General features: G+C 45.0%; 1 protein-coding gene across 3 annotated transcripts; it reads right to left on the bottom strand.

The window, feature by feature from the left end:
* MAB21L3 (mab-21 like 3) lies at window positions 1-27,332 on the bottom strand. 3 transcript variants are annotated; one of them, XR_004260227.1, is made up of 8 exons: window positions 25,873-26,164; window positions 25,426-25,679; window positions 16,757-16,897; window positions 13,374-13,665; window positions 9,717-9,895; window positions 9,024-9,218; window positions 2,596-4,245; window positions 1-906 (listed from the first exon to the last, which is right to left on the bottom strand). XR_004260227.1 is itself a non-coding variant. In XM_032249631.1 (7 exons), the coding sequence occupies exons 2-7, from the start codon at window positions 25,471-25,473 to the stop codon at window positions 4,012-4,014; spliced, it is 1,089 nt and encodes a 362-aa protein (XP_032105522.1). In that variant the 5' UTR covers window positions 25,474-25,669; window positions 26,321-27,332; the 3' UTR covers window positions 2,330-4,011. The 3 variants fall into 3 exon arrangements, 2 of the variants coding, with proteins under 2 accessions (XP_032105522.1, XP_032105521.1); XM_032249631.1 differs by lacking the exons at window positions 1-906; window positions 25,873-26,164 and adding an exon at window positions 26,321-27,332 and having other exon boundaries at window positions 2,330-4,245; window positions 25,426-25,669; XM_032249630.1 differs by lacking the exon at window positions 1-906 and having other exon boundaries at window positions 2,330-4,245.
* Window positions 27,333-27,548: the final 216 nt, after the last annotated feature.

The following is a 27,548-nucleotide window of genomic DNA, read 5'->3' on the forward strand; positions in this document are numbered from 1 at the left end:
GAATGTGGAGGAAACTCCAGGAAATAAACAGAAAGACTGAAGAGCTGGGAGGTGTCCGAGCTGACACATATGGAGAAACTGGCCTTTCAGGGAGACACCTCCTCTATTTTAGCAAGAGGGGCAAAGGGGACAATGGGCTTACAGAATTGACAGTGGAATTTTCTCGTTTCCCCTTGATGGTTTCTAGTTTCTTTACAAAGAATTTATATGTGGTCTGGTACAGTTATCAGGAATGAGATGGGCAAATGGCATGAGGGGTGGGCATCTAAAATGAAAACGATTGTTCAGCAGTTATCCCACGCTGGGTACTCAACCAAGAGCCTTTGACATCCATCATTCCATGTATTGCTCTCATTAACACTATGCGGTATACATTCTCTCATGATGCCTGTAATAATTTCCTAGGGCCACAGGAAAATAATAAAATACCACAGATGAGGTGACTTAGGTAACAGGAATTCACTTTCTCCCTGTTCTGCAGGCTGGCGGTCCACGAGCAAGGCGTGGACTGGGTTGGTTTCTCCTGAGGCCTTTCTCCTTGGCCTGTGGATGGCTGCCCTCTGTGCGTGCTCAGCCCTGCCATCTCTCTGTGTGCTTCACCTCCTCTCCTTTAAGGACACCCATCAGACTGAATCAGCTAAAGTCCTCATTTTCACTTAATCACTTCTTTAAATACGGTCACATCCTGAGGTGCTGGGGGGTTGGGGCTTGAACTTATGAATTGCGGGGGACACAATTCAGGCCATCACAATTCCCATTTCTCAGAGAAGGAACTGGAGACACAGAAAGGTCAAACAGCTTGCCAAGGTCATGCAGCTCCTCAGCATCAGAACTGGGATGTGGACACAAGCAGGTCATCTGCAGCGGCTGAATACCAACCATTCCTCTACACGTCTAGTCCTGGGCCTGGAAGAGTGAAGAAGGATGGAAAGGTCTTTTGGAGAATGTTTTTAAAAAACAGAACAGAATAAAGGAGCAATATTGTCAGACTTTTCTGAGGTGTCCCAGCAACCAGAATGGAGGTGAATGCTCCAGAAGCCAGGATGGACGATCCTCTTACAGCCTCCCTATTAAAATCTGGGCTTTAAGGAGAAACATGAAAATCTAGGCTAAAGTGGCAGGAAAGGTCAACAACTTAAGCATGAGCTGGAATCCACTTCTCCTTGCTCTCAAGGGGCCAGGTGTAAGTTAGGGACTGAGAAGGGTGACACCTGCTGGGCTCCGATGGTCAGAATGGGTGGGACCTGGCTCCTTTCATATGTGGTCCCTTGCTACCCTCTGCTGGCCAGAACTGGGAATACGCAGGAAGCTGCTGGTAGCCCCACTTCCTCCGAAATTCCACAGATCTGGGAAAGACGGGAAGAATCTACTGGAATCACACAGCGTGGCGCATGTCAGTTCCTCTCCACACATATATACGCATATTGAACCAATGTTACAGTCAGTTTTCACTTTTTACAATTCTATTACCGTATAGCCGTTTTAAACGTTGCTTATGACTTTCGTTTTTGTCTTTTTCTGTTTTGTTTTTGTTTTGAGATGGAGTCTCTCTGTCACCCAGGCTGGAGTGCAGTGACACAATCTCGGCTCACTGCAACCCCCGCCTCCCAGGTTCAAGCGATTCTCCTACATCAGCCTCCCCAGTAGCTTGGATTACAGGCTCATGCCACCACGCCCAGCTAATTTTTGCATTTTCAGTAGAGACAGGGTTTCACCATGTCGGCCAGGCTGGTCTGGAACTCTTGACCTCAGATGATCCGCCAACCTTGGCCTCCCAAAGTGCTGGTATTACAGGCGCGAGCCACCCTGCCCGGCCAAGATTCCATTTAAAAATGTTACTCTCCACTGACCTTATGTGAGAAAAAAGAAAAAAAAATGTGTTACATTTGCCACCTTTTCAAAAATGATGTTTCCTAAGATAGAAGAATATGAGAATTTGAATACAAGTGTTGATGGTTTATCAAAATGCTAGTTTGTTCATCATTTCATATATTCTTTTTTAAAATATTTTTTTAGAGACAGGGACTCCCTCTGGGTGATTCCTCTGTCACCCAGGCTTGGAGTGCAGTGGTGTGATCAAAGCTCACTGCAGCCTCAAGCTCCTGGTCTCAGGGGATCCTCTCACCTTAGCCTCCTGAACACCACACCTGGCTAATTTTTCAATTTTTTGCAGAGACGGGGTGTCAGTGTCTGGCTATGTTGCCCAGGCTGGTCTTCAGCGCCTGGTCTCAAGTGACCCTCCTGTCTCAGCCTCCCAAAGTGCTGGGATTACAGGCATGAGCCACTGCACCAGGCCTTCATGTTTTCAAAAATTGTAAACTCACTGTAGGTTTGGAAATCCTTTTTTTCAGTATTTAAAAATCATTATCTGTTATGTGATAGTCTTGGGACCCCACTATTTGGTTACAGTACGTTTGAAAAATAATTCTTTTTATTTTCAAATGTTAATTTTCATCAAAACAAAATCAGTAGTTCCCGCTTTAGAAATGGATCTTTGGCATAGACATGTGGGCAAAAATCTTCAAAAGTAATAAAGGAGCCCCTTGAGTTGAGAAGTATTAAGTAAACACCAGGAAAAAAAAAAATTGATCTCACCGAGAACTCCTAGAATTCCTGATTAGTTGTGCCACACAGAGTATGTTACTTTGTGGGCCTCTGTCAAATTCCAGATGGGTGGCTGGAGAGCACCCAGTGTCCCGGCTCTTGTGTGAGTCCCCAGACCTGCTTCATGCAGTTACCAGAACAATCGTTTAAAATGCAGTCAGATCGTGATACCCTCTGCGTCTGGAGAGGTCAAATGTCACACCTTTGATCTTAGAATAAAATACTGATTCCTTCCTGGCTTTACAAGGCCAGCTGCTCTGACTCATGCCAGCCCTCCCAGGCTTGCCTTTAGTCACTTTTCCTTCCCCTTCAGCTATTTGCATTTTCATCTTTTGGGGACCTTTCTGTGGACTCTACTTCAACATTCTGTTTATGTCCTTCAGAGCACTTGCTTCCGATCGTAATAACTGTGCGTGTTTATCTGTCATTAATTTCTTGTCTCCACCATTAGGCGGCATCCCCAGGGGGAGGTCCTCATCCACCCTGCTCTTTCCTGTGTTCCCAGTGCCTAATGAGCATTATTTGTCAATGAGTGAGTGAATGAGGAGAGCAAAGGAACACACTGAGTGGTGACAGACACCAAGGTCACTCCACGCAGACCACATACTAGGTTATTTACATACATATAAGGAAGTTTCATCCATGACCCATGGCATGGGAAGCAAAGAGAGGGCTGTGGTTGGGATCAGGCCAAGAGCTGTACTTTTATCTTTGACTTACGCTTGTCATCAAAACCAGTCCTTCCCTGCTTAGAGAATACCAGCGAAGCAAACAGAACCTCAGGACCCACATGGAAGGAAGCTGGAGGGCAGCAAGGAAGCAGAGGCTTGCTAACTCATCAGGTGCAATTTTGCATCACTGCTATGGGTACCGATCCAGGATGCAAACACCAGCTGCTCAACCAACCAGTAACACTTTGTGTTGATCCAGTGCCTTCCCCTTGAAAAGGCACCAGCACAGCGTCATAGGCACCCAGCCCTGCTCAGAGGTAGGTACATTAACATTCCCATTTTACACATGGCAGGAGAATGCGCCCATGATCGGTGGGCTGGGTACACAATTGGCCAGCAGACTCGTGTGTGGCCTTCCAGGGGTTCTGCCTCCATCTTCGCTGTGAGACGATCAGAGTCTGGACAAAGGAAACTAAGTTCAAAACTGTCACCAATTCCGAATCCAAGCCTGAGGAAGCCTGATGAGAGGCGTCCCCGGGAGAGATAGCTGGGGCAGAAACACTTGCTGGGCTCCAGGGAGGCCTGGGCCAGACATCCTGAGGCATAGTTCCTCCACCTGCAAAGTGTTACTGGTTTGATGTAATTTCTGTGGCTGTTTGTGGCCTTTTTCCTAGGCAGGATCCTGGCACCTGACTAAGGAACCATAAAGAGAACAAGCCAGAATAAAATTAGTCCATCAGGGTGGGCTAATCTGGGGGTTCTTCAGGAAAGTGGACACCTTTTGGGCCACAGCGTCCAGCTCGATGGGGTTGGTGCACTGAAAGAGGTTGCTGTTTCGGACGAAATAATGTTTCAGGAAGTGCTGGCTCGCACACTTGTGCAATTTCCTCACCAGGCGTAAGAACGCTTTGCTGAAGACCTGCCAGTCTTTAAAGTGGGGATATTTCTCGCAGGTCCAAAAGAGCACGGTCTGTGGAAGGAAGAAGTGCTGTCAGACGTGGTTTCAGGCAATTGAGGAGGATATCTTGGAAACAATTAATGAGCATATGTGCCCTTGGAAAGAGGGAGAAAAGAGTTGCCCAGGGCAGACTGAATCTGCCATGAATTCACAATCCCCAGCTTCAGATGGGCCGCCGTTTACCAGCAACCCCGCACCTCTTCCGAATCTATTCCCTCACCCTCCTCCAACATCTCCCATGGTCTCCACTCCAGGCAATGCCTTTGCCTTCTGCTCCACAGGGAAAAGGGAACCCCTCATCCTCCCAAACTAGACAGATCTTGCCCACTGAAGCACCCTCCTCTCTTCCTCCCTGCTCTGCCTCTCCTGCCTGTGGGGCTGACCCCTCCACGGGGCTCAGGATCCCACCTTCCAGGAACTGTACATGACCGATTACTGTCTTCCTCAACTGCTTTCGCCAGCTGAAAGCCCTCCGGCCACCCCGACCCCTCAGCCGCCCCGCCCTCACTCTTCCCTCTGCAAATCCAGGCTTTTCCGAAGAGTCGGCTCTATTATTTGTCATCATTTCCACTCCTCCCGTTTCTCGCCTCAATCCGCTCCAACACGGACTCTTCTCTCATTAATCCTCAAAGGCTCTTCTCATCAAGGCCCAATGAGCTCCACGTTTCTAAATCCAACAGGCCTTTGTCAGCCTGCACCTCACCTGACCTTTCAGCAGAGAACCCCCACGCCCTCCCTCCTCAGCCATCCTTCCCTTGATTCCAAGCAATCTCCTCTCTGGGCTTTGTCCTGGCCCGGCAGCGCCTCTTTGGCAGGCTTATGCTCCTTGGCCTGCTGCGGGAGGTGGCATTTCTGGAGGCTCAGCTCCAGGCCCTATTCTCCTCTCTGCATTCTCACGCCTCAGCTCTGTGTTCCCTCCACAGCAGCGGCTCTAATTCTCACTACATATGAATGACTGGCAAATCTGTGTCTCCAGCCCAGACTTCTCCTCTGACTTCCTTACCGTGCATCTCATGGGTATCCGAAAGTTATCTCAGTCCCAACGTGTTCAAACTGAACCCCTGCCTTTCCTGCACAAACCTGATCTGCCTCCAGAGTCGCTTAGCTAGCTAGTTGTGCAACACACAAACGTAGGAGTCATCCTTCTTTCTTACCACCCCCAGTCAAGTCCTGCAATCCTCTTGCTTAAGTATTTCTGGAGTCTACCCACTCATTTCACCTCTAGCATTATTCTACCATCCCCCTCCCGTGCCTCCACATCTCACTGGACCTCTGCAGCAGCCATCTCATCAGCCTGTCCCTGTTCTTGCCACCATCCCAACGATCGCCATCCACACTGCTACCACTGGGATCATTCTGAAGCATAGACATCGACTTCCCTTCTCATCTAAAATACTTCAAGGTCTTCCCATTGTTTGTTAGCTAAAAACAACGTGGTGTGGTTTAGAAGGTTTGGTCACTGCCTTCCTTTCCGGACTCATCTTGACCCATGTCCTCTCTTGCTGTCTCCATGTACCCACATCAACCATTTCATGCTCCCTTCTACCACAAGGCCTTTGCACACTCTGCTTCTGCTGCAAAGGACACACCTCTTTCCCTTCTTTGTCCATCATATCAAATTTCCCTAGTACACTCATTGCACACTCTCTTAGCCATGTACTTCTCATAAGAAGCAGTGACAACAGTCGTAGTTTTTATATTTATGTGATTAATTTTATCATTTCCCCTACTGGATTATAAACTTTATGACAGCCCTGAACGATGCCTTTTTTTTTTTTTTTTTTTTTTTTTTTGAGCAGAGTCTCGCTCTGTCACCAGGCACCAAGCTGGAATGCAGTGGCACGATCTCGGCTCACTGCAACCTCCGCCTCCCAGGTTGAAGTAATTCTCCTTTCTCAACCTCCTGGATAGCTGGGACTACAAGCCCATGCCACCATGCCCAGCTAATTTTTTTTTTGTATTTTTGGTAGAGACGGGGTTTCACCATGTTGGCCAGGATGGTCTCGACCTCTTGACCTCGTGATCCGCCCGCCTCGGCCTCCCAAAGTGCTGGGATTACAGGTGTGAGTCACCGCTCCCAGCTGATGCCTATTTTTATTCACTATGAAGGCACCCAGTACCAGCAGAGCCTAGCCCATGAGAGGCAGTCAGTAAACATTTATTGAATAAGTGAATTAATGAATTATCCATTCATGTTATGGTTTAGATATTGAGTATTTTTATACAGTCTATTTTTAGAGCGGTTGTACGTTCATAGCAACTATTTAGATTATATTATTTTGAATAAATGAGTTAATTTCATGCTAATGAAGATAACCTAGATATCAGAAAAAGAATTTAATTCTTCTTGTTAATGAAGGTATCTCCCTAAGCAAACTGAGGCCATTAAGCTCATTATAAGCAAGCCAGTGGACTCTGAGTGGGTTTCAGGAATAAATAAGCCAATGAAAGATAAGCTTTGGCTTCACACGAAACAGTCTTGGAGCAGAGCCTTTTTGGGGAGAAGGTGAGGGCCTCGTAAGAGAGTGTCAGACTTAAGGTGAGGCGAGTCTGAGTGCCACAGCTTCCTAACGCTGTTTTGCAATCCAACCTCTTCTACTTTTCCCAAAATGAAGATTTGGCAAGAATCCAGCCACTCAGTCATCATCCCATTCATTTCCAGGGCAGGAACGCCTAAATGGGAGATAATTCTGCCTGCGGACTAAGGATAGAAGACCAGAGAAAAAGGCAGTTAGCACTGTTTCTGTTTATCTTACTCCAGAAATAGGCCCCTTAAAAAACATGCCCATCCTTGAGAACGCACAATTGTATTGTGCCATGCAGGTGGTCAGGGAGGACTGAAACAGAATCCTTAAGTTGTCTTAAAATCCACTAGGCGACTTAGGAGCCATCAGAATAGAAGTCAGCCTTGCGGGGTGTATAGATTTGCAAGCAGCCATGGGCTGGAAGACCCGTGGAGGCCCCGTTCAATCCTGCCTGAAATATTCATGTCACTGAATGCATTTCTATCCATCTTAATTGAGAGGGAATGAGGTCTATTGTTAAGAATATGAGGTTTTGACATGAAATAGACTTGAGTTTGCTTCTCAGCTCTGCCTCTTCCTAGTGTGGCCTGTATAAAGGAAAGCAAGAGAAGCTAAATCCACGGAACGAATCAATGTATCTTCTGCAAGCACATGCCCCCCCATCCAGGAGAACAGCCTGTGTGTTTTTAGGGGAGTGTGCTTGAGGGCACGTTGAGAACGTTGGAACACCAGCGAAAAGCCCCGGTGGGTGTGAATGAGATGTTAACAGATTCTTCCAAGGTCAAAAAAGATAGGTTATCAGGAAACATAAGAATGTGAAGCCAAGACTTCACCTTTTTACACACAAAAAAGAAAAGCTAAGATGTGAAGCCGCTCATTCAACTGCTCAACAAATATTTACTGAGCTACTATCTACAAAGCACTGGGGAGGTACTGGGGGTGTCGTTCATCCTTCTGTCAATGAACAAGACCATCAGGTAAGGTCAGCATGCTAGCTGGACAAGACCAATGTGGTATCTGTCCTTCAATAAGTTACTTTACAGCACACACAGTAACATGAGGCTGGAAGACGGTTTTGTCCATCAAATGAGAGGAGGAGCAGGCAAGCGTACGTGAGGAAGGCACCTCACAGACAGGTGACTGCCCCAGGGACTACCTGAGTAGAAAGGCATCCATCCTTTCTGGGGCCAGGGAGGAGGGTTGAAGGTCCTGGACCCACGCTAGGCTGGGCTGGGGTGTCCTGCAAGAGTCTCCTACTTCTCCACCCCGGCAGGCTGCACACAGCTGCTACATAAGAGTCCACCTGACTCTGTATGGTACACAATTTGAGAAAGAGGGAGTCGGGAGGGTGGTCAAAGCCCACCTCTCCAGGGACTGCCCAGTCCAGGTCAGGCTCCGCTGCTCTGAGCCTTCACAGAGCCATGCTCCCCGCTTTCCTGCGCTTCCTCACTGTGTGATTCTACACGCACCACGGGCTTGCCTCACCCATGTCTATCTCCCATGCTAGATCAGAAGTGCCACGAGTGAGGAACCACATCTGTGTCTGTTCACCTTTGTGCCTGCAGGGGTTGGGCCCACAGCAGGTAATGGGGCAGGCCTCTGGCCCAGAGTAATCTCAATAAAAGCTTGCTGAATGAATGAGGGAAGGCATGAATGAATATGTACTCTTGGCTTTAGGGGAAGGGGAGGCAGGTGCTGGCAGAGCAAGGGAAAATCCTTGCCTGGTGAGTTGGATCCTGGAAAGAGGTGTGTGGCACTACCTGTGTGGTGGCTGCTGTGTTGCATTTCCTGGCTCCCCTCTGTGTTGTGGGTCCGTGTGCATGAGGAGCTGTGCTTAGGCTGGAGTTGGTTCTAAGACCGGAGCAAACACGAAGCCATCAAAGTGTGAGGCACGAACCACATTTTGTAATTCATCCCTGAACCTCAGCAGGCTTTCCGGCACTTAGCGGGCACTCAGGTTGGTTTGGTGGGTAAAATAAAAGCAAGAGGAGAAGAAAAGTGGGAGAGAGAAGGGAATTGGGAGAGGGAAGGGAGGGAGGAAATTTTACCCTGGGCAGGGGTGTTGTGACTTTTACATATTTCCATAATAAGTAATCATTTGTTGGATGGCACGTGTAGATACCAGAGCCTTATCCTGAATTTTTCGCACATGCCACGCCTTCTGAGTGGCTCTGGCCAGGCTCCACAGAGGCCACAGGGAGAATGACCTATCCTGTTATTCTCCAAAGCTGCCCCTGGGCCTTCTCCCACCTGCCCCACACTCACCTGCAGATGGTGAGATGTGATGACCGGCCTGATCCCCGGGCACCAGACATCCTCCTTCAGCTGCCTCATGACTTGAAGACACTTCCTACGGCAGCCCCCATCGTCATCCAGCTGTTCCAGCAACACCTGCTCAGCACGGAAGAAGCTCAGCTGCCAGTGATAACTTGAACTGGCCAACAAGTTAAACCCAAACGACTGGAATAAAGAGAAAAATATTGGGAAATGAGAAGAACAACGCTCACCGGTGTAGAAAGCCATCTCTGAAGCAGTCCACTGATCTGGGGAACCTGCCACCAGGCAGACAGCACATCCTACGTGGGGATGCGAAGGGGGAGTCAGGGAGACCACAAGCCACCTTGGATGTGGACAGTTAGAAGGTGGTACCCACTTCCTCTCCTGAAGCAGTTCTCCAACTTGGGCACGCATCAGAATCACATCACTCAGAGGGCTTCTTAAAACACAGATTGCTGGGCCCTGTTCACAGGGTCTCATTCAGCAGGTCCAGAGCCGGGCCCGGGAAGCTGCATTTCTAACAAGGTCCTAGGTGACGCTGGTGCAGGGCCCACACTGAGAGCTGCTGATCTAGTGACACCTCAACTTTCTTTCGGAAACTTGTTGGCAGTCAGTAATGCTGTGACTGGGTAAGCTGTCGGCATCACTGCTCTAGCAAGCGGGGGTCCCGCCCACCGATACCTTGATGCACTCCACTCTCTCTTGGGAAGGCCAGCGCTGCAGACATCGAGGCCACCGGGCTTTCTCGGACCAGGCAGTGGGGATCTCCACTGCGGGGACCAGCTCCAGTTCCACCGGATATGCAGATGTTTCCACGGCAACCCAAACTGCAGAGCGGTTTCCTAGCATGCTGACCTTACCTGCTGGGAAATGACCAGCTGGGTAAGGAGAAGAGAAAGGCTTGCACAGCACAGGCGTTCAAACAAGGAATGTGTGAGCAGTTGCTCTGACCAGCTCCTTGCAACTGGTGTGGCAGCTTTCACAGCGTCTGTAGCATGTCAGAGATCGAGCTTTGACTTCAAAACCAGATGGTTGGTCAGCTAGCCAGCATTGGAGCTAAGAAGTCTCACTGCTGGTGGATTGTTCTTTCTCCCCCAGTCCCAAGGCTTTTATGGTACCTTTCCTTTTAAATTAATAGACTCTTTTCAGAAGGCTCAACTAGAAAGAAAAAGTGTAGTGCAGATGCCCCTTGACTTACAATGGGGTCACATCTTAATGAAGCTGAAAATATTGCAAGTTGAAAATGCATCAACATAGCTTAGGCTAGCCTACCTTAAATGTGCTCAGAACACTTACATTAACTTACAGTTGGGTAAAATTACCTAACACAAAGCTTATTTTATAATAAAGTTTTGAATATCTCACAGAATTCATTGAATGGTTGTATGGGTACTTGAAGTACAGTTTCTACTAAATATGTATCACTTTCACACCCTTGTAAAGTAAAAAAAATTATACATTGAGCCATGGCGAGTTGGGGACCATCTGTATTTGCTACCGTAAAATGAAAGCTAACTATTTTTCTGTATCCTTCTCCATTCCACCCAAACATCTAAATGTTGGTTTTCAGAGTAATGCAAACATAGGGAAGGTCAATGCCATTCTTTCCCACTTCACCTCAATGTTCTGACACTGCTTAGGGACAGCATCAGCCTCCTTATGTATTCATATGCCTTTGGTGAAATCTGGCTTCACATGTCTTTTATCTGAGCCTCAGTCTCTTAGATGGTATTTGTTTTTACCATCCACTCAGCTAGCCGAGTCTCAGAGGTACCTATCATCGGAAACCTCTGTAACCACAAAATACGTCGAAGCACGTTACAGCCACTGTTTCAAGGGTCAGGTGACTGGAAGGAAGCGTCCATTGCCTCGTTTTCTAACCAGGCAAAGAGAAGAAGAGCAAACTAATGCATCTGGGAGTTTTCCAGCTCACATATTAGAATTTCCTCATTTCTAATTTGCTCCCCCTTCTTTCAAAAGATACAGTTTTTGTTTATTTGCCTTCATTACAGATAAAGATAAGCAGTGTTGAATAGACCAGGATCTATTCATCCTTCTCTGCTCATCCCAATTCTTGAAACAGATAGGAATCTATTATTTTGCATTTCCGTGCACAGGTAAGAAAATGGAAGCACATTAATTGTGTTAGGCTGTTCAGAAGGGAAACGTTCCTCTCCTTGGCCAGGGTGGGATAAAGGGCTTGTTGTCTGCATCTTATCAGAGCTGCCCAGACAGGAACATGACAAGCACTTTAGCATTGTTTACTGAAAGCACCTCGTCAACCTGGCCCGGTCTGAATTCTGCTCCACACTTTCACTATGAATAATGTCACACAGCCTTAAGAGGTGAGCGGGTGCTGGAGCCAGCCCATCGGCCCACACCCTGCTCTGTAGCTGGCTCTGCTTACGAGGTGTGTGACCTTCAGAAGTGACTTAATCTTGCTAAGTCTCAATTTTCTCATCTCTAAAACAGGTAGGAAAAGAATTCTTATTCTATTGTGTGGTTACAAGGATTAAACTAAATAATCCATGAAATTTACTCTACTTAATAAAAAATCTATTAAACATGAACTATTACCACTATGGAAATTTTCATAGCTGTTCATCTAGACAAGCAAATGTATGTACAAATACATCCTACAGATGGAATTTCATGTTGTTTAGCAGTTTGGTTTTTCACTTAATTATCTAGCACATGCATTTTTCATAGCTCTGCATATATGCGTGGGGCATATGCCTGTTCTTTTTTTTTTTTTTTTTTGAGACGGAGTTTCGCTCTTGTTACCCAGGCTGGAGTGCAATGGCGCGATCTCGGCTCACCGCAACCTCCGCCTCCTGGGTTCAGGCAATTCTCCTGCCTCAGCCTCCTGAGTAGCTGGGACTACAGGCACGCGCCACCATGCCCAGCTAATTTTTTGTAGTTTTAGTAGAGACGGGGTTTCACCATGTTGACCAGGATGGTCTCGATCTCTTGACCTCGTGATCCACCCGCCTCGGCCTCCCAAAGTGCTGGGATTACAGGCTTGAGCCACCGCGCCCGGCCGCCTGTTCTTTTCAAAGGCTGCATAGTAGTCCAGGAGGCAGAGATAGCACAATTCAATTTAGCCAAATAAACAATTTTCCTTTGTTAGCCATTTATATTACTTCTAGCCATTTACTATGATAAAACTGATGGCAGAGAATATCCTGGTGCATATTTCTTTGTGTATTTCTATAAATACATTTCTAAAACTAGAATTGTTGAATTGTCAAGTAAGCACATTATAAAAATAAAAAACAGACCAATTGCCCTTTAAAAAGGAGACACCAATTTACACTTCTAATAACCACATGAAAATACCCACTTCACCATGCCAGCTCGACACTAAGCGAGATCACACTTTTCATTTCTTTTAACTAGTTAGGTGTTTTAATGCACACAACATTAGTATATTCCATATATGTTGAAATATACATTAGATGGAACGCCTTTTCTTATTTTTTTCAAGCCATTTGTATTATTTTCCTATGATTCCTTTTTTTTTTTTTTTGGTAATTATTTCTGTTGGTCAGCTTATCTTTCTTCTTGTTTATAAATTAAGAAAATATAAATTTTCTTAAAATTTATATTTCATAAATTTTAATATTTTCTTTAAATATAAATAATAGAAAATTATATTTTATAAATAAATTTATAAAATATAAACTATTTGTATTTAAAGAAAATATAAAAAGTTAAGAAAATTAGCCATTTCCAGTTTGAAATTCACTTTTTCACTTTGTGTGAACAAAAAGAGTGTGTGTGTGTGTGTGTGTGTGTGTGTATGTGTGTGTGTGTACATATGCTGCATTGTACAGTAGTTTAAGACTTTGGAGTTGTCAAACTTAATCAGTTCTTTATGGCTCCTGGATTTTGTGTTTTGGTACAAGTTGGTGGTTTCCAAATGTGGACTCTCAGCACAGTGGTACTGCAGACAGACGGAGGAGGTGCTGCGGCAGAAATGTGCTGATCACGAAGACCTGGGGTTTGTGAATAATTTGCCTTTTTAAAAAAAAAGTATGCTTAAGTTTTTAGGCCTGGTTAAGGCTTAATAATCCACAGCATTTTATAACTATGTCAGCACAGTAACTTTCTTAAAGTCACACGACTATTTTGTTAGTATGAATTCCAATTGTCTGTACATTAACAGCAGGGAAAAAAACGCTGATTCATATTTTGAGGATTAAATAAATGTGAAGAGCACATGATTACTTTCTCAAATTTAGGGTGTGAGCTGCAGACAACACCCAAGCAGAGGTTTTATAGAGTGAAAAGGGAATGTCAGCAATTTTCCCTTGTACTTGTTCCCGATCAGCTCACCTGAGAGGTGACAGGTTCTGATTGCGTTTTCCACCAGCTTCCGGAACACCAGGAGGACCTTGGCAGGTACAATGTCTCCGTCAATGTTCACATCTGTCTCATGCCACTGCCACAGGCTCTTCATAAATTGTTCCACCTCCAGCCACTGCTGCAGACCCTCGGGATCTCGCAAGGGGCAGGGCAGCCTGGTGCCCTGCAGGGTATAGTACCTCCAGCGCTGCTCCCTGGCTTCCCTGTAGCCGGCCAGGCCTTTTACTGGGACTGTGACAAGGAACTGAGTGGGGGCCAAAACCTGGGGTCAGGAAAGGATTGAAAATAAGCATGAGTTAATAGATTCAGAAAGTAACAGACATCCTGGGAACCAACCTGTCTCACCAGGCAGCTCTGTTAACCACTCCACCCTCAGCAGTGCGACCAGATACACAGAGACCTAGACCTGGGTGTTGCAAGTGGATTACATCTTTGTTCTGCCACTGAACCACTGTAAATACTTCAAGTAGGTAAATTAACTCGCTGAGTTTATGATTTCATGAATCTGCAAGTAAAGACAATGAACTAGACCAGGAACTTCACAGGGATCTGAAGTTTGAGAAAGAAGAATGAATATGCATTGATTTCCATGAAGATGCAGCACTGTAATTCTAATGCATTTGACCATTTCAACTTCATAATTACACAGTAAGGTAAGTTTGTTGCCATTTTCTTTTTCTTTTTCTTTTTTTAAGATGGGGTTTCACCATGATGGCCAGGCTGGTCTTGAACTCCTGACCTCAGATCATCCACCCACCTCGGCCTCCCAAAAGTGCCATTTTCCAGATGAGGAATCCAAGGTGCAGAGGGGCTTAAAGATCTCTCCAAGGACACACAGCCAGGAAATAGAAGAGTCAGAATTCGAGTTTAGGTCATTTGACAGCTTGTTCAGTTATTATTTCTCTACCCTAAGCTGGCACTCACCCAAGAATGAATGACATGGAATGGTGAATATTTGGACACAAATAAAAGGTAAGAAGTCATAATAGGAGGGGAGGTGAAAAGATTTTGTAAAATGGCTCCCTTTTTTTTTTGGGCCTGTACTGATAACCCATGGTCAGTGTTCATGACTAACCCTTCCAAAATCAAAGGCAAAATGAAAGCTTGTTTGTTTAGACAATGTGAGCTGTTGAGATGGCTCTAAGTTTAAAGAAAAAAAGCAAACTATCAGAATCCACCTAATCCCCTTCTCCAGGAACCAGTGAAGCAATGAGTGGGGGAAAGCAGTCAGACCAGCGGCCGAGGGATGGAGCAAGTGGGTAAACAGAGCCGTCAAAGGAGCCTGAACTCTGACCATGTCCCACTTCATGTACACCTTTGGCTGGGGGTCAGCTGCCTCCTCTTCATGGAAAATTCTGACCGTGGAATTTGGTTAACCCTTGCCCAGGACCAGTCACTGACCCACTGAGGGGTGAACACCCTAATCAGCTCCAGCTGTTTCCGCCTAACTCTGAGAAAACAATAGTTTGATGTTTTAGATGATGCATCCACATGACTTCTGGTACCCATAAAAAGGTGGCTGGATTTAAAAAGAGGAAAAAACATCTAAAGTATAGAAATTTAATATCTGTACATTATTTCAATCAACTTTTACGTGAATTCAAAAGCGCAACGATCATGTTGTTAGTCATATAAGTGGTGCTTAGTAAATATTTGTTAAGCAGCCTGGGCAATATGATGAAACCCACCTCTACAAAAAAAAAAAAATACAAAAATTAACCAGGCATGGTGGCATTTGCACCTGTAGTCCCAGAGGGGCTTGAAGGTCAGCCTGGGAGGTTAAGACTGCAGTGAGCCATGATTGCACCATTGCACTCCAGCCTGGGTGACACAATAAGACCCCATCTTTATAAAAAAACAAAAAAACCCAAACCAAACCAAACCAAAACAAAAAAAAAAAACCATGTTGAATTTGATCTAAGATAAAAGCAATTTTATATCCTATGCTGTAACTATTTTCAGAGCTTAATATGTAAGACATGACATATGTAAACACAAGATATCTTTTAAGCTATGAATTCTAAGTAGGACCGCTGAAAGAAGTTTCCTAGGGTATAGTGCTAAGAAAAGTAATGCAATATGTCTATGTCTAGTCACTGGTTCACATGTGTTCAAGTTAGATTGGCCTGGGTAGTAGAGCTGGGCAAATGATTCCAGGATTCAACCTAGTTTTACAATTTTCACCCTGGAATTAATTTCCAACAATCTAACTCTGTTTCAAAATCCACAGATCCCAAAATCTCTCTAGTGGTTCTTGTGTCCACCGACTTTGAGACATAATAGGCCAGCAACGGTCTTTTGTTCAGGTACTAATGCTTTTGCTCATTTATTTATTCATTCATTCCATATAAGTTAAGTGTTTACCATGGGCCACACACCTTGCTGGGTGCTAGGAACAGAACGATCAGTAAACATGGTCTTTACAATCAAGGGATTTGCAGTCAGTTGTGAGAAACGGGCCATGAATACATACAAATTTAACACAAAGTGAAAGAGGTATGTGGCATCAGAAAAATCGAGATAAAGAATGATGGGGATTCAGAGCCTGACTTCTCTCACCTCTAAAATGGAGATAACCAGACTGTCTTTTTCACCAGGTGGTTTACAGGTTTCAGTGAGGTCGCTTCTGTGCATACAGTTCTGCCCTCACTAATGCGTTGCCTGAATGCTGATGTTACCCACTTACACTGGGTAGGACTCCTCAGCAGGGAGAGGGGTTGCAAGCCTGCTCCTGAAGCTTCTTCGTGCCACCTCTTCCACTTTCTTCCTTCCCCATCTGCAACCCTTAGACAATTACTTTCAACTGTCTTTTTGCAGATGCCCTTGGTTCCCTCCACCCCACCCCCAATCTATTAAGTAGATGGTTAGTAAATGAATGTGTGTTTACCTGAGCTTTGATTGTGACTGTGGAATGTGCTTTGGAATCAAAAGCCTCTATTGTGAGTTCTGGCGTAAGTGTCTGACATGACTTGATCAAGTCATTTGACTTCTCTAAGCCTAGTTTTTCTCATCTAGGAATGTGGGGGCTCAAAGGAAATAACATCTATCTTCTTCTCATTTTCTGTAGAGACGCCGTTTCATTACGTTGCCCAGGCTGGTCTCAAACTCTTGGCCTCAAGCAGTCCTCCCACTTTGGCCTCCCAAAGTGCTGGGATTAAAGGCATAGACCACATCGCTGGATGAAATGGCACGTATAAAATAAGATTGTAAATAGCAAAAACTAAGAGTACCTGTGAAAAAAAGAATTGTTATGAGTATTCTTAGTGAGGCAAGCATCTGTCACATACTGACATCCCCCTGCCCGAGTGTCCTGGCTCTGCTGGTGGCACTTAGAGACAGAGAGACTTACTTACCTTAATATTTTCATTGTATGTGTCAGAGTAAGGCACGACTTGAAATCTAATGTCTTGGGAGCTGATATTTGTGGTCAAATGATGAACGACTTTCTGCACCTCCTCCACAGCCTGGGAAATCTGCTGGCGCCTCAAGTCCACCTGGGTGTAGGAGGGATCAGCAGAGGTGGTTATTTCTTATGTGGGCCCCAAGGCACTGGCATAAGAAACTGAGGAGACAAGGGAAAAGCAAGGCGTGACCCGGGGAATTTAGTTCAAAAATCCTGCCTTCCCAAGACGCAGGGGAGATGGACTTTGGTCAGACTCTACTGAGAAGACACGTGTTGGGGCCTCAATGTTCTTTTTTATAACAGATGCATTCATTTGGTATTTATCTAGGACCTACTATGTAGCAGGTGCCAGGCCAGGTGCTGGGGATACAACAGTGATTAAGACAACAGTGAACAGTGTAGATACTTGCCCTCTGGTTGAAAATACAGGAATATGGCCAGGCGCAGTGGCTCACGCCTGTAATCCCAGCACTTTGGGAGGCCGAGGCAGGCGGATCACAAGGTCAAGAGATCGAGACCATCCTGGCCAACATGGTGAAACCCCGTCTCTACTAAAAATACAAAAATTAGCTGGGCATGGTGGTGTGTGCCTGTAGTCCCAGCTACTTGGGAGGCTGAGGCAGGAGAATTGCTTGAACCTGGGAGGTAGAGGTTGCAGTGAGCCGAGATCGCGCCACTGCACTCCAGCCTTGTGACAGAGCAAGACTCTGTCTCCAAAAAAAAAAAAAAGAAAATACGGGAATAAGGTTGGGTGTGGTGGCTCACGCCTGTAATCCCAGCATTCTGGGAGGCCAAGGTAGGTGGATCACCTGAGGTCGGGAGTTCAAGACCACCCTGACCAATATGGTGAAACCCAGTCTATATATTAAAAAAAAAAAAAAGAAAGATAAAAAAGAAAATACAGGAATATATGTAAATATAATATATTATATATAATTATAAAATATCAATATCATAATATACAGTATTATACCTGATATTACATTATACATAGACACCCATATGTATGTATGTATATATGTGTATTTCTGTATATATATACATTTTCATAGATATGTGTGTTTAGGTGTCTATGTGTGTGTGTATAATATAATATCAGGTATGATAAGTCCCATGAAGAAAAATAAAATATGATAAGGGACTAGAGAATAAAGTGGCAGCTATTTTAGTTAGGGTGGACAATGGACAAAGAAGACTTCTCTAAGGAGGTGACATTTGAGCGAGGATGAGGACAGCTTAGAAGAGCAGATTCCATGCTCCTCCTCTGAAGCAGACAATTCCCTAAGGCTGGCAGCGAGGCCGCTGTGGATAGACCGGCAAACAGAAGGTGACAGGGGGTGGGTCTGGAGAGCAAGGCAGGGGCCGGGGCATCACACAGGGCTTTGTAAACCATGGTGAGACTCTCCCATGGCACCGTCATGCCTGCTGCCCTGGGTGTGAATATTAAACTTCTTAACATGCATCAGCGCTCGGCAGCTTGCCTCCTACCGACGTCATCAGTAAGTGATGGTCCTGTTTGTCTCTGTACTCACCCCTGCATTTTGCTTCTAGACCCTTAAGAAAAGGCATGCATTTATGTTTCTGCTGATAGAGAGTTACCACAGTGAGTTACCAAGAGCTGGGAAATTCTCATAGAAAATTGAACACTAATCAGATACTTAAGGTTTAGGGAAATAGATGTTTGTGGGAAACACAAATGAACTTTTAGTAAGCTCCAGGAGAGACACAGAAAAATCCAAATAAGAGACAGAAGGGTCTGCAAGTTTTTCTGAAATGGAGGGGGCTCTTTATCATTTGCTCAGGAGGCACTTACAAGCCGCTGTCATGACAAGACTCTCCTTCAGAGGCTCCTTCAGCCAGTAACCAATTTTAAGCAATATCAGATACGTCTCAATCTAACGCCCATCCATGAATCTCTGAATTATGGTATAATGGCTGTTTCTACATATTTTAGAATCATTTTGAGACATCCATAAACTGATCACGACAGCCAGAAAAAAAAGCCCACGTCAAAGAGATTCCTGTTTTCCTAAATTACGTCATCAACTAGGCCAGTCACCTGAGATCTCACTCATACTTCCCATCAACCAGGAAGCCAACTTCACATGTACATAGAATAAGAATGTGACTGTGCACCTATTTGTACACATGTTGTGTAGCACATGGAGAGTCAGTTCATCAGTAAGTATCTATTTAACACGTGCTCTGTGGTGGGCGCCGTTCAATGCTGAACACAGCAATGCATAAAATAGACACAGCCATGCACTGGCAATAGTGAGGAAGACAAATACAGGTACAGAATACCAGTGTGGGGATGCTATTGTGGAAAAAATAACAAATGACAAATAAAGCTTTTAGAAGCCCAAAATGAAAGTTCCTCTCCAGCGCAGGACTTCCCCACTGTGTCATGATTCAATCTTATTCGAGTAATTTTAGCAGAACATCTAGTTTATGCTGGGCTCTGTGCACACATGTTGCCACAAGGTTTCTAGATAACTTGACAAAGCAAGACAAATAAACTGGAAATTGACATCACTGCACTCCGGTGCAAGGTAGAGGTCTGCACAAATGCTGTGGATACACAGAAAAAGGACACTTCACCAGTTTGGAGGTTGGGAGGCCTCCCTGGAGACACGGTGTGTTGGAGTTTTATCTTGAAAGCTTAGTAGGAGTCCGCTAGGAAGAAAGGAGCGTGAAGCTTGCTCCAGAAAGAGAAAACAATTGCACAGGCATACCAGCACAAAGAGAGAATCTGTGTTCCTCATGCCTGTGCGATTGTTCCGTGATATTTTTAGAATATAATCACCTTAGAGGAGGCGGTGAAGTGGGAGGATAAACAGTGAGAGGTCTCAAAAGTAGAGGAAGAATTTCAAGAACAAAGTCAACAGTAAGTGGCTGAGTGAGTCAAGGCCCCCGAATGTCCATGGAGTCTGCTGTGTTGAGGGAATGCTGGGCACTAGCATTAATGGTGGGGGAGAAGTGGGCCTAAGTGGTGGATTAAGGCTGAATGGGAGACAACCAAGTGAAGACGGAGGTAAGCAACTCCTCCAAGAACTTTTACTTGGGGGGAAAACCAAAACAACAGGAATGTGAACAGGTTTTCCTTGTTTGTTTTGGTTTGCAAAATGATACACAGGCTTCAACATTTTTAAATGCTGAGAGAAAAGAGTCAGTGGTGAGAGAAGAGAGAGCAAAACCATTTTATAAGGATTTCCCACCCGAAAGGAGTCATGACATCCAGAAGCCTGAGTGAGGAATTCATCTTGGTGTGGCAGAAGGAAAGAAGGGGAAAAGGGCGCAGACACAGGTAAAAGGGTAGGGAAGAGGTTTCAGGCGATAGACTGGTGAAACAGCTGCTGTAAGGAATGAGAGACTGTTTCGGCACATGTCTGTTTAGGTACATGTGTAAACATAGCCAGACAGTATCGAGACTTGGCTGAGGCTGCGTCCATGAGGCTGTGGGATACCAGTAAGCTCAATTGTGAGATCTTCACCACCTCTTAGCCCTCCAAAGGTAAGCGCTGAGGTGCTAAGATTGGAGTTTGCTGGGCAAGAGCCAGAGAAAGATTAAAAAGCAAGGGAGGGTTTTAGTGGCGGGCTACATTTTCCAGCCTGAATAAAGGACAGATAAAGCTAGTGGTAGAAGAGGGAACATGAGGCAAGTTCAGGGACCTGAAGTCTGATCAGGTACAGTGGGGAACAGTAATACAAGAGTTAACTAGAGAGAACATTGCAGGCAGAGTTGTTGAGAAAGAGTATTCTCTAAGTTAAGTTCTCAGAATATGCTGAAGACCAAGACGAGCCTCCTGAATCTACCAGCCCCACTGATGTAATTCCATGGAACCTGAATGTTAGGAACATAGCAGTGAAAATATATGCATGTGTGTATATGCATATACATATACTTGTAAATATATTTTTCCCGAGTTAATAAACTAATGAAAGATTCATCACCATCAAATCATCTTTAACTAATAGAAGTATAAGAGTGTATGCATGTACATGTGTGTGCATGTGTGTACATAACACATGTGAAGAATAGCCGATTGGAAAAAGTACTTCATTATAAATCTCTTCAACAAATGAATTGTGTCCTCATTTTTTTTTTTGAGATGGAATTTCACTCTTGTTGCCCAAGCTGAAGTACAGTGGCACGATCTCGGCTCGCTGCAACCTCCGCCTCCCAAGTTCAAGTGATTCTCCTTGCCTCAGCCTCCCAAGTAACTGGGATTACAGGTGCCCTCTATCACGCCTGGCTAATTTTTTGTATTTTAAGTAGAGACAGGGTTTTATTATGTTGGCCAGGCTGGTCTCGAACTCCTGACCTCAAGTGATCTGCCTGCCTCGACCTCCCAAAGTACTGGGATTACAGGCATGAGCCACCACGCCCAGCCAAATTGTGCCCTCATTTGATGGTGAAATTCTTACCAGGCAGGACAGGATCACACACTCCTGGAAAACAACTATAATCTCTCACTTGCCACACAGGTTATTAGCTCACCCTTATGACCTGTTTTGATTGCCAAAGGTGAAAGTCAGAATAAGAGAATGCTTTCTGAGACCTAGAATCACAAATTCCAGTTTTAATTTTCTTCTTCCATCACTTCTGTTGCAATTTAGACTCAGGATCTTAGAAATGGACGAGACCTCAGAAATTGCCTTGTCTGGTGTGACTTTACAGAGGACCAGCATGACAGGCGGCTTTCCTGACATCACACTAGCAGTTAGATGCAGAACTAGACAGGTCCTCCAACTCTTCTTTCCATCACAGTTTGCCACACCCTCAAGCACTGATGTACCAGAAGTATCACCTACCCTTTATCCTCTTCCTGAACCTAAAAGTGCCTTCAACTTAAAGTCAAGACTCATTAAGTCTCCGTGTATTTGGGCATCAGCAACTGTTCTGGCTTCTCACAAGCACAAAGGGTCATGCCGCAGGGGCCAGACAGTGAAGTCCCTGCTGTGGGACCTGAGTGGAAGCCTCTTTCTCACTAGGCGATGGGCAGCCCCGTCCCTTGCCACGTCTCTGGCTACACTTCCCGCAATAAGTTCTTACCCACACAGCATCACTGCACTATTTGGTAGGCCCAGAAGTGACTTGTGCTGGGGGTTTCCAGGCTTAGTCCCAGACACCTCTTGTCACCCTCATGGTGTGACAACACAGAATCCCCAGACTGTTTCTCTCCACTTCTCCTGGCCACACCCTAGGCAGATACAGCAAGAAGTTCATTTCAGGGTGTGGAAAAGCAGGCACTGGGGCTTGGCAGCCTTGAGACAGCCTTGTCACCAAACCTAGTTCATGGCAAAACATGGAAACAAATTCTGTTTGGGCCTTGCTCTTCCCAGGCGTGTCCCCATGCTGTTGCAGGTCCATGTCCCATCCTGGGCCCCTTTCCTCTCCTCCTCCTTAACCACAGCGTCAGGCTCATTGTTGCCCCACAAGTCACTTGCTGCTATTATTAGCTCAAGTTCGTGAATATTGCTGCTATTAATAGCTCAAGTTTGCGAATAAGTTACTGTTTCAAATATAAATTATGGAAACTCAAGGTTATTCCTTACAATAATATCACTCTGACTCACTCGCATTCCGGTACGCTTCCTTGCGAGAGAGATGGAGTGTTGGTGCTAAGTAGCATGCCAGGAATGGCACACAGGTCATGCCCATGAGCAGCTAGCCCATGTGTATGTCATTTCCGATGAGTGTTACTGGAAAGAAAAGACAGAGAACTTCCTTCCAGAAAACAAGAGGTCAGACCTTCAATTCTGGAATTGCATGGAGTCCAGTAATCAGTTAAAAGAATTTCAACCAAACAAAAACAGGTATCATCTCCGTCTTTCGGGGGCTAATAATTTAGAGAAATGGAAAGTTCAATCCAGTGATAGATACACACGAGAAAATACGCTTCCCACCATCATATCCCTTCCTTTTTAGACTAATTCTTCCATGAATCAAATGCTTGGGCCACACAGAATATTTGCAGCCCCCAAACGTAGCAGAAGCAGCAGCACTGTAGTACTGAGATTATTGAGTCTTTCCTGTGTGCAGACCCTTTTGTAAGGGTAGGCTCATTCGTGCCTACCCATAATTCTTTAAGGTGGATGCTATGATTATCCCCGTTTTATAGATGAGGAAACCAAAGCTCAGAACGTTTAAGTAATTTTCCCAGGTTCCCAGAGTTAGTAAGTTACAGAACACAGGTAGCATCCTTCCAAAACCCGTATTTGTAACCACTGCACCGTTCTGCCTCTCCAAAAGAAAAAGGTGACCGGGAATGAAGCACTCCTTGACTGTGTGAATGGGGTTCCCTTAGTCCTGAAGACCTTTCCTGTACTTCTCCACTTATTAAAACCCTACACTTCGTTCAAGGCTTTGTCTCCACTCTTCTTTCTGTAAGACACCTTTCCCATCAGACCTAATGCATCTCTGCTCTCCTCCAGCAATCTGTTGAAATCTCTACTGCTTCCCTTACGGTCCGCCATGCATTATATCAAGCATTTGCCTGACTGCACGTGAAATTCCCTCCTTCTTCCTTGGGAGCTATGTGCAAAATCTGCATGTAGGACACGGCTAAGACCAAAACTAAAATTTCTCTCTCATTCAGCGGGCCACATCTCAGGCCTTGGTCTTCCTCAAACACAGTATTTTGTACAAAGTATTAGCACAGTGTTTTGCACAAAGCAGGTGCTTAGTATGTGTTTGCAGAGACATACCGGAGTTTAGCAGAGGACATACGGCCTTTGGATTAAAAAAGATGAGGCTAAAACTTCAGCCCCCTCATAATTTAGCCGTGTAACTTTGGATGGACAAGTTATTTAATCTCCACAAGCCTCTGTTTCCTCCTCTGTAAAAACAGAGGCAATTTGTACATCACATGGCTGTTGATTAGATCAGATGAGATCCTGTAAGCACCTTGACCTGTCGGCTTCCACACCATTCTTGCCTCACCTTTAATGAACTCTGAAGAGATTTCTGATCATATATATGCAAGATACTCTGTGAATGTCAAAGAGAAGAAGGACATGCAAGACACTGTTCTTCCCTCCAGAAACTTATAAAGAATGAAATGATTTGACATGTAAGTTGCCAATCAAGATGATAATAGGACAGTGTGAGGAGTTGATACACAACTCATGGCCAAATAAATGGTGCCAGTGATACTAATTCTAATGGGAGTGAATATGTGGGCAGAAACACTTCGTGTTGGGAGTCAAGGACTCCGTCTCGAGAAGGTGAACTCTGAATTTGAAGGATGAATATGAGCCGGAAAGGTGGCAAGGGGGAGCTGGGGCCCTTGGCCTGCTCAGGGCCCAGTTCTCGTTGGGCAGAAGTGGGAGAGTCAATCACCTACAGGAATGGAGAGGAGACGCATGTGAGAGAGGCAGCGGGGACCAGGAGCAAGTGTCAGATACCGGAGCGTTCAGCCTCCTGAGAGGTGGCCAGCACATGCTCTGCTAACAAACACTCAGCCCCGCCACACGGTTTCCAGGGAAGAAATTGGGACCTGTGGTTGCCGAATATTCTGATTGTTTTTCCCCTCAAAAGACAGCAATCTGCATGTCTATGCAAAACCTCGCTATTTTGAAATGTTTGTGAAAAACATTAGAAATAATCTACAGGCCAAACAACACACGGGCACGAGCTGGATTCAACATGTTGAGCACTGTTTAGGATTTCTGCTACTGGAAATGCAGGGGGAGCAGAGGGCAAAAAGAGCAGTCCAAGTTACTTGAACGCTATGCTAAAGATTTTGGAGTTTTTTCTTACAAAAAATACAGGACCCATGGAAAAAAAATGCCAGCCAGTATCTCTACCATTTAGAATCCTCAAAGGGAGGAATAATGGGAAATCACTTTGTTTACCATAGTTTTGTCATCCCAGGTTTTCCTTATTTATTTCTCTTAATGATTCTGCCTAAGAAATACAGTTTGCTTATCCCTATGATAATGATCTTTGCTTTGTGTGCTTGTAAAGGCATGAAAACTGCAGACTAGTTCCTACTTCTCAGTCAATTTAACTATTTTGGTTTTAACATTAACATCCTGCCTTGGTAGCTTCATCCGTAAATGAAAAGGCTTAAACTGGATGATATTTTAAGACACCTTCAAGTTCTAACATTTTTTGACAGCCTATGACCATCTAGAAGAAATTAAATTCTTAACTGATGTGTACCAAAAATATGATAATATTTAAAAACCTAGTAGTTTCACAGTTTTTAAGAAGCTTTGTTTTAATTTCATTTGCTCTTTTTCCAAGACCCCATGAAGCTCCTATTACTATTCCCATTTTACAAAGCAGAAGGCCAAGGCTCAGTCAGATTAAGTGACTCGTGACCACACGAGTGTCAGTTGCAGAGCTGGAGTTCCCCCCATCCCCCCGATTCCAACTATTCCAACTCTCTGTTCTGTATTCTATACCGAGCATGTCTCTGGGAACTGAACCCTCAAAGAGAAGACTGAAATATGTGAAGTCCCCAAACATTGTTATGGGTGACAGTCTGTTTTCTGAGGAGCATTTTATGTACATTTAGAAACAGCTTGAGATACTTTCTGGATCAAGGCTTGGTTGGGAGCAGTGTGAATGGGGAAGGGGTGCATGGGAGAGACTGGGTCTGTCCTTACCTTATTCAGCAGGCAATCTTCTAAGTCTCCCACAGTAAGGGATTTCATGGCTTCTTGGTCAATCCTGAGTAGAACAGCAACTTCCTGGTTTTTTTTCTCAATGGAGTATAACACTCATGAGTAGATAGCACACCCAGTAATGTGAGTCTCTCGGTACTGAATTTTTCCGGAAATGTGTAATGGACCAGAGATTTTCCTTCCAAACCTTTCACTCAAGTTTTATTTCCAAATTATGAAAATCCAGCTGTCATCTTCTGGGAAATTTTTTAAAAAGAATTTAAAAAGAAGAGTTGATAAAATTGAATTTGAGTCCAACCTAATTATACCTTATTTCACTATATTGACTGGTTCTTTGACCAGAGAGCAATTTTCCAAATTGTATTTCCCACCCAAGTACTTAAAAGTTCCATCCAAGTTAGAAATACCCCGTACTTGGCTTCTCCCCACCTTTTATGCTCCTGTCCCGACACTAGATGCACCGTGGAACTCAGTATCTTATATCTCCTCATCCTTATCTTGTTGACAGTAAATACCCCTTGCTCTCCAATCCAGAAAATCCCACAGATTGATTTACTTTCTTTACAATAAACAAATAAAAAACTGCTGAACAACCAGCCTGGGACCCATCATTATGCCCACAAACAAGTGATCAGGTTTTGTCAACCACAGCAGAGCACAACGGTTAGCATTTGGAAAAGCATGCACACACGTACACACAGGCACACACGTACACACAGGCACACACGTACACAGAGGGCACACACATACACACAGGCACACACGTACACAGAGGGCACACACGTACACACAGGCACACACGTACACACAGGCACACACGTACACACAGACGCGCACACACACACAGGAATGGCGGGTCAGGAATCCTTCTGCTCACCTGCTGACCTTTAAACGTAATTTCCCTCTTCCAACTTGAAAGCTGGCAGTAAAAATAAAGTCAGTGTAAACAGGTCCCTTGAGAGTCGAGGGAACACTCAACGTCTGGTTTTGCCAGCAAAACTTACGTTGGAAAACAGCTCAGGCAGTAAATTCCCAGTTGGGCTGGCTGGGGCTAGTTTTACTACAGAAGAAAAAAAAATTCACAATGGTCTGATCTCCTTGAAGCTGGTAAACATCACGGGAGTCTGCTATCAGGTAATCTAAAGAAATGACAGCCCTCCTGGGAGCACTGCTTACTTTTGAGCAATGTTGCAAAGGCAGGTGCTTCCAATCCCACCTGGAAGTGCTGCCTGCAAGGCGACTCCACTGTCCGGGGCCTCAGCATTTGCATATCTTCCCATACTCTGCCCCAAGCAAAAGCCAAATCACAGTTCCCTGGCTGCTCTGTGCCCCACCCACGTTATGCGTCCCAGCTCTCAGTTCAGCTTCTACAGAAACTCCTGCCAGTGCAGAGCCTGAAACAAATATTGTAAACTACATCCTCTCCAATGACGCTCTGATCGCACCCCCTCAAAACAGCCTTGATTTTCCATTTGCTTCTATATGTAATTCTAAATCTCCTTCTTTTTATATCAAGTACTCCCAAGTTTTTCAAAATCTTATTCCCTGGGCTTCTCTTATCATAGTAGTCCCAAACTATTTGTCTTTTGCAGACGGAGCAAGAGCCTGTTTCTCTGAACTTGCAATTTAGTATGCTCTCTCTGCTTCATTTTCAACACCACCAAAGTCCCACTGTTTCTCCCATGTGCTCATTTTTGTCACAACTTCTGTTTTCACTGTAATCATTAACTTGTGAGTCACTTTCCCATGGTGGGGTATTTCCTCATGTTCAAGGGTTACCCCAGACCCCTGTCATCATGTTTGCACCTGTGGCTGCCCTATCTTGATTGCTCTAGTGCTTCAGCTGATCAAAATGTTATAACTGGGATCTTCTCTTGCCCGAGACAATTGCAGATGTGAGCAACCAACGGGGCAACTGAGCGGCTAGGAAATGAAGAAATAATCCTGTGCTCAGGGAAGCTACACAGTCTGATTTTACCAGGATGCCGTGCCCAGGGAATAGCTGTGTTGTGGGAGCACAGCCTAGGTCCCCACTCCGTGATACAGTTCCTTATGGGCAAATGCTCTGAAATACAGGGCAGTCCCACAAATACTGACTCTCTGAC

The sequence above is a fragment of the Sapajus apella genome, unplaced genomic scaffold, assembly GCF_009761245.1.
Source record: "Sapajus apella isolate SASKATOON/1434 unplaced genomic scaffold, GSC_monkey_1.0 scaffold69, whole genome shotgun sequence".
Classification (NCBI taxonomy): domain Eukaryota; kingdom Metazoa; phylum Chordata; class Mammalia; order Primates; family Cebidae; genus Sapajus; species Sapajus apella.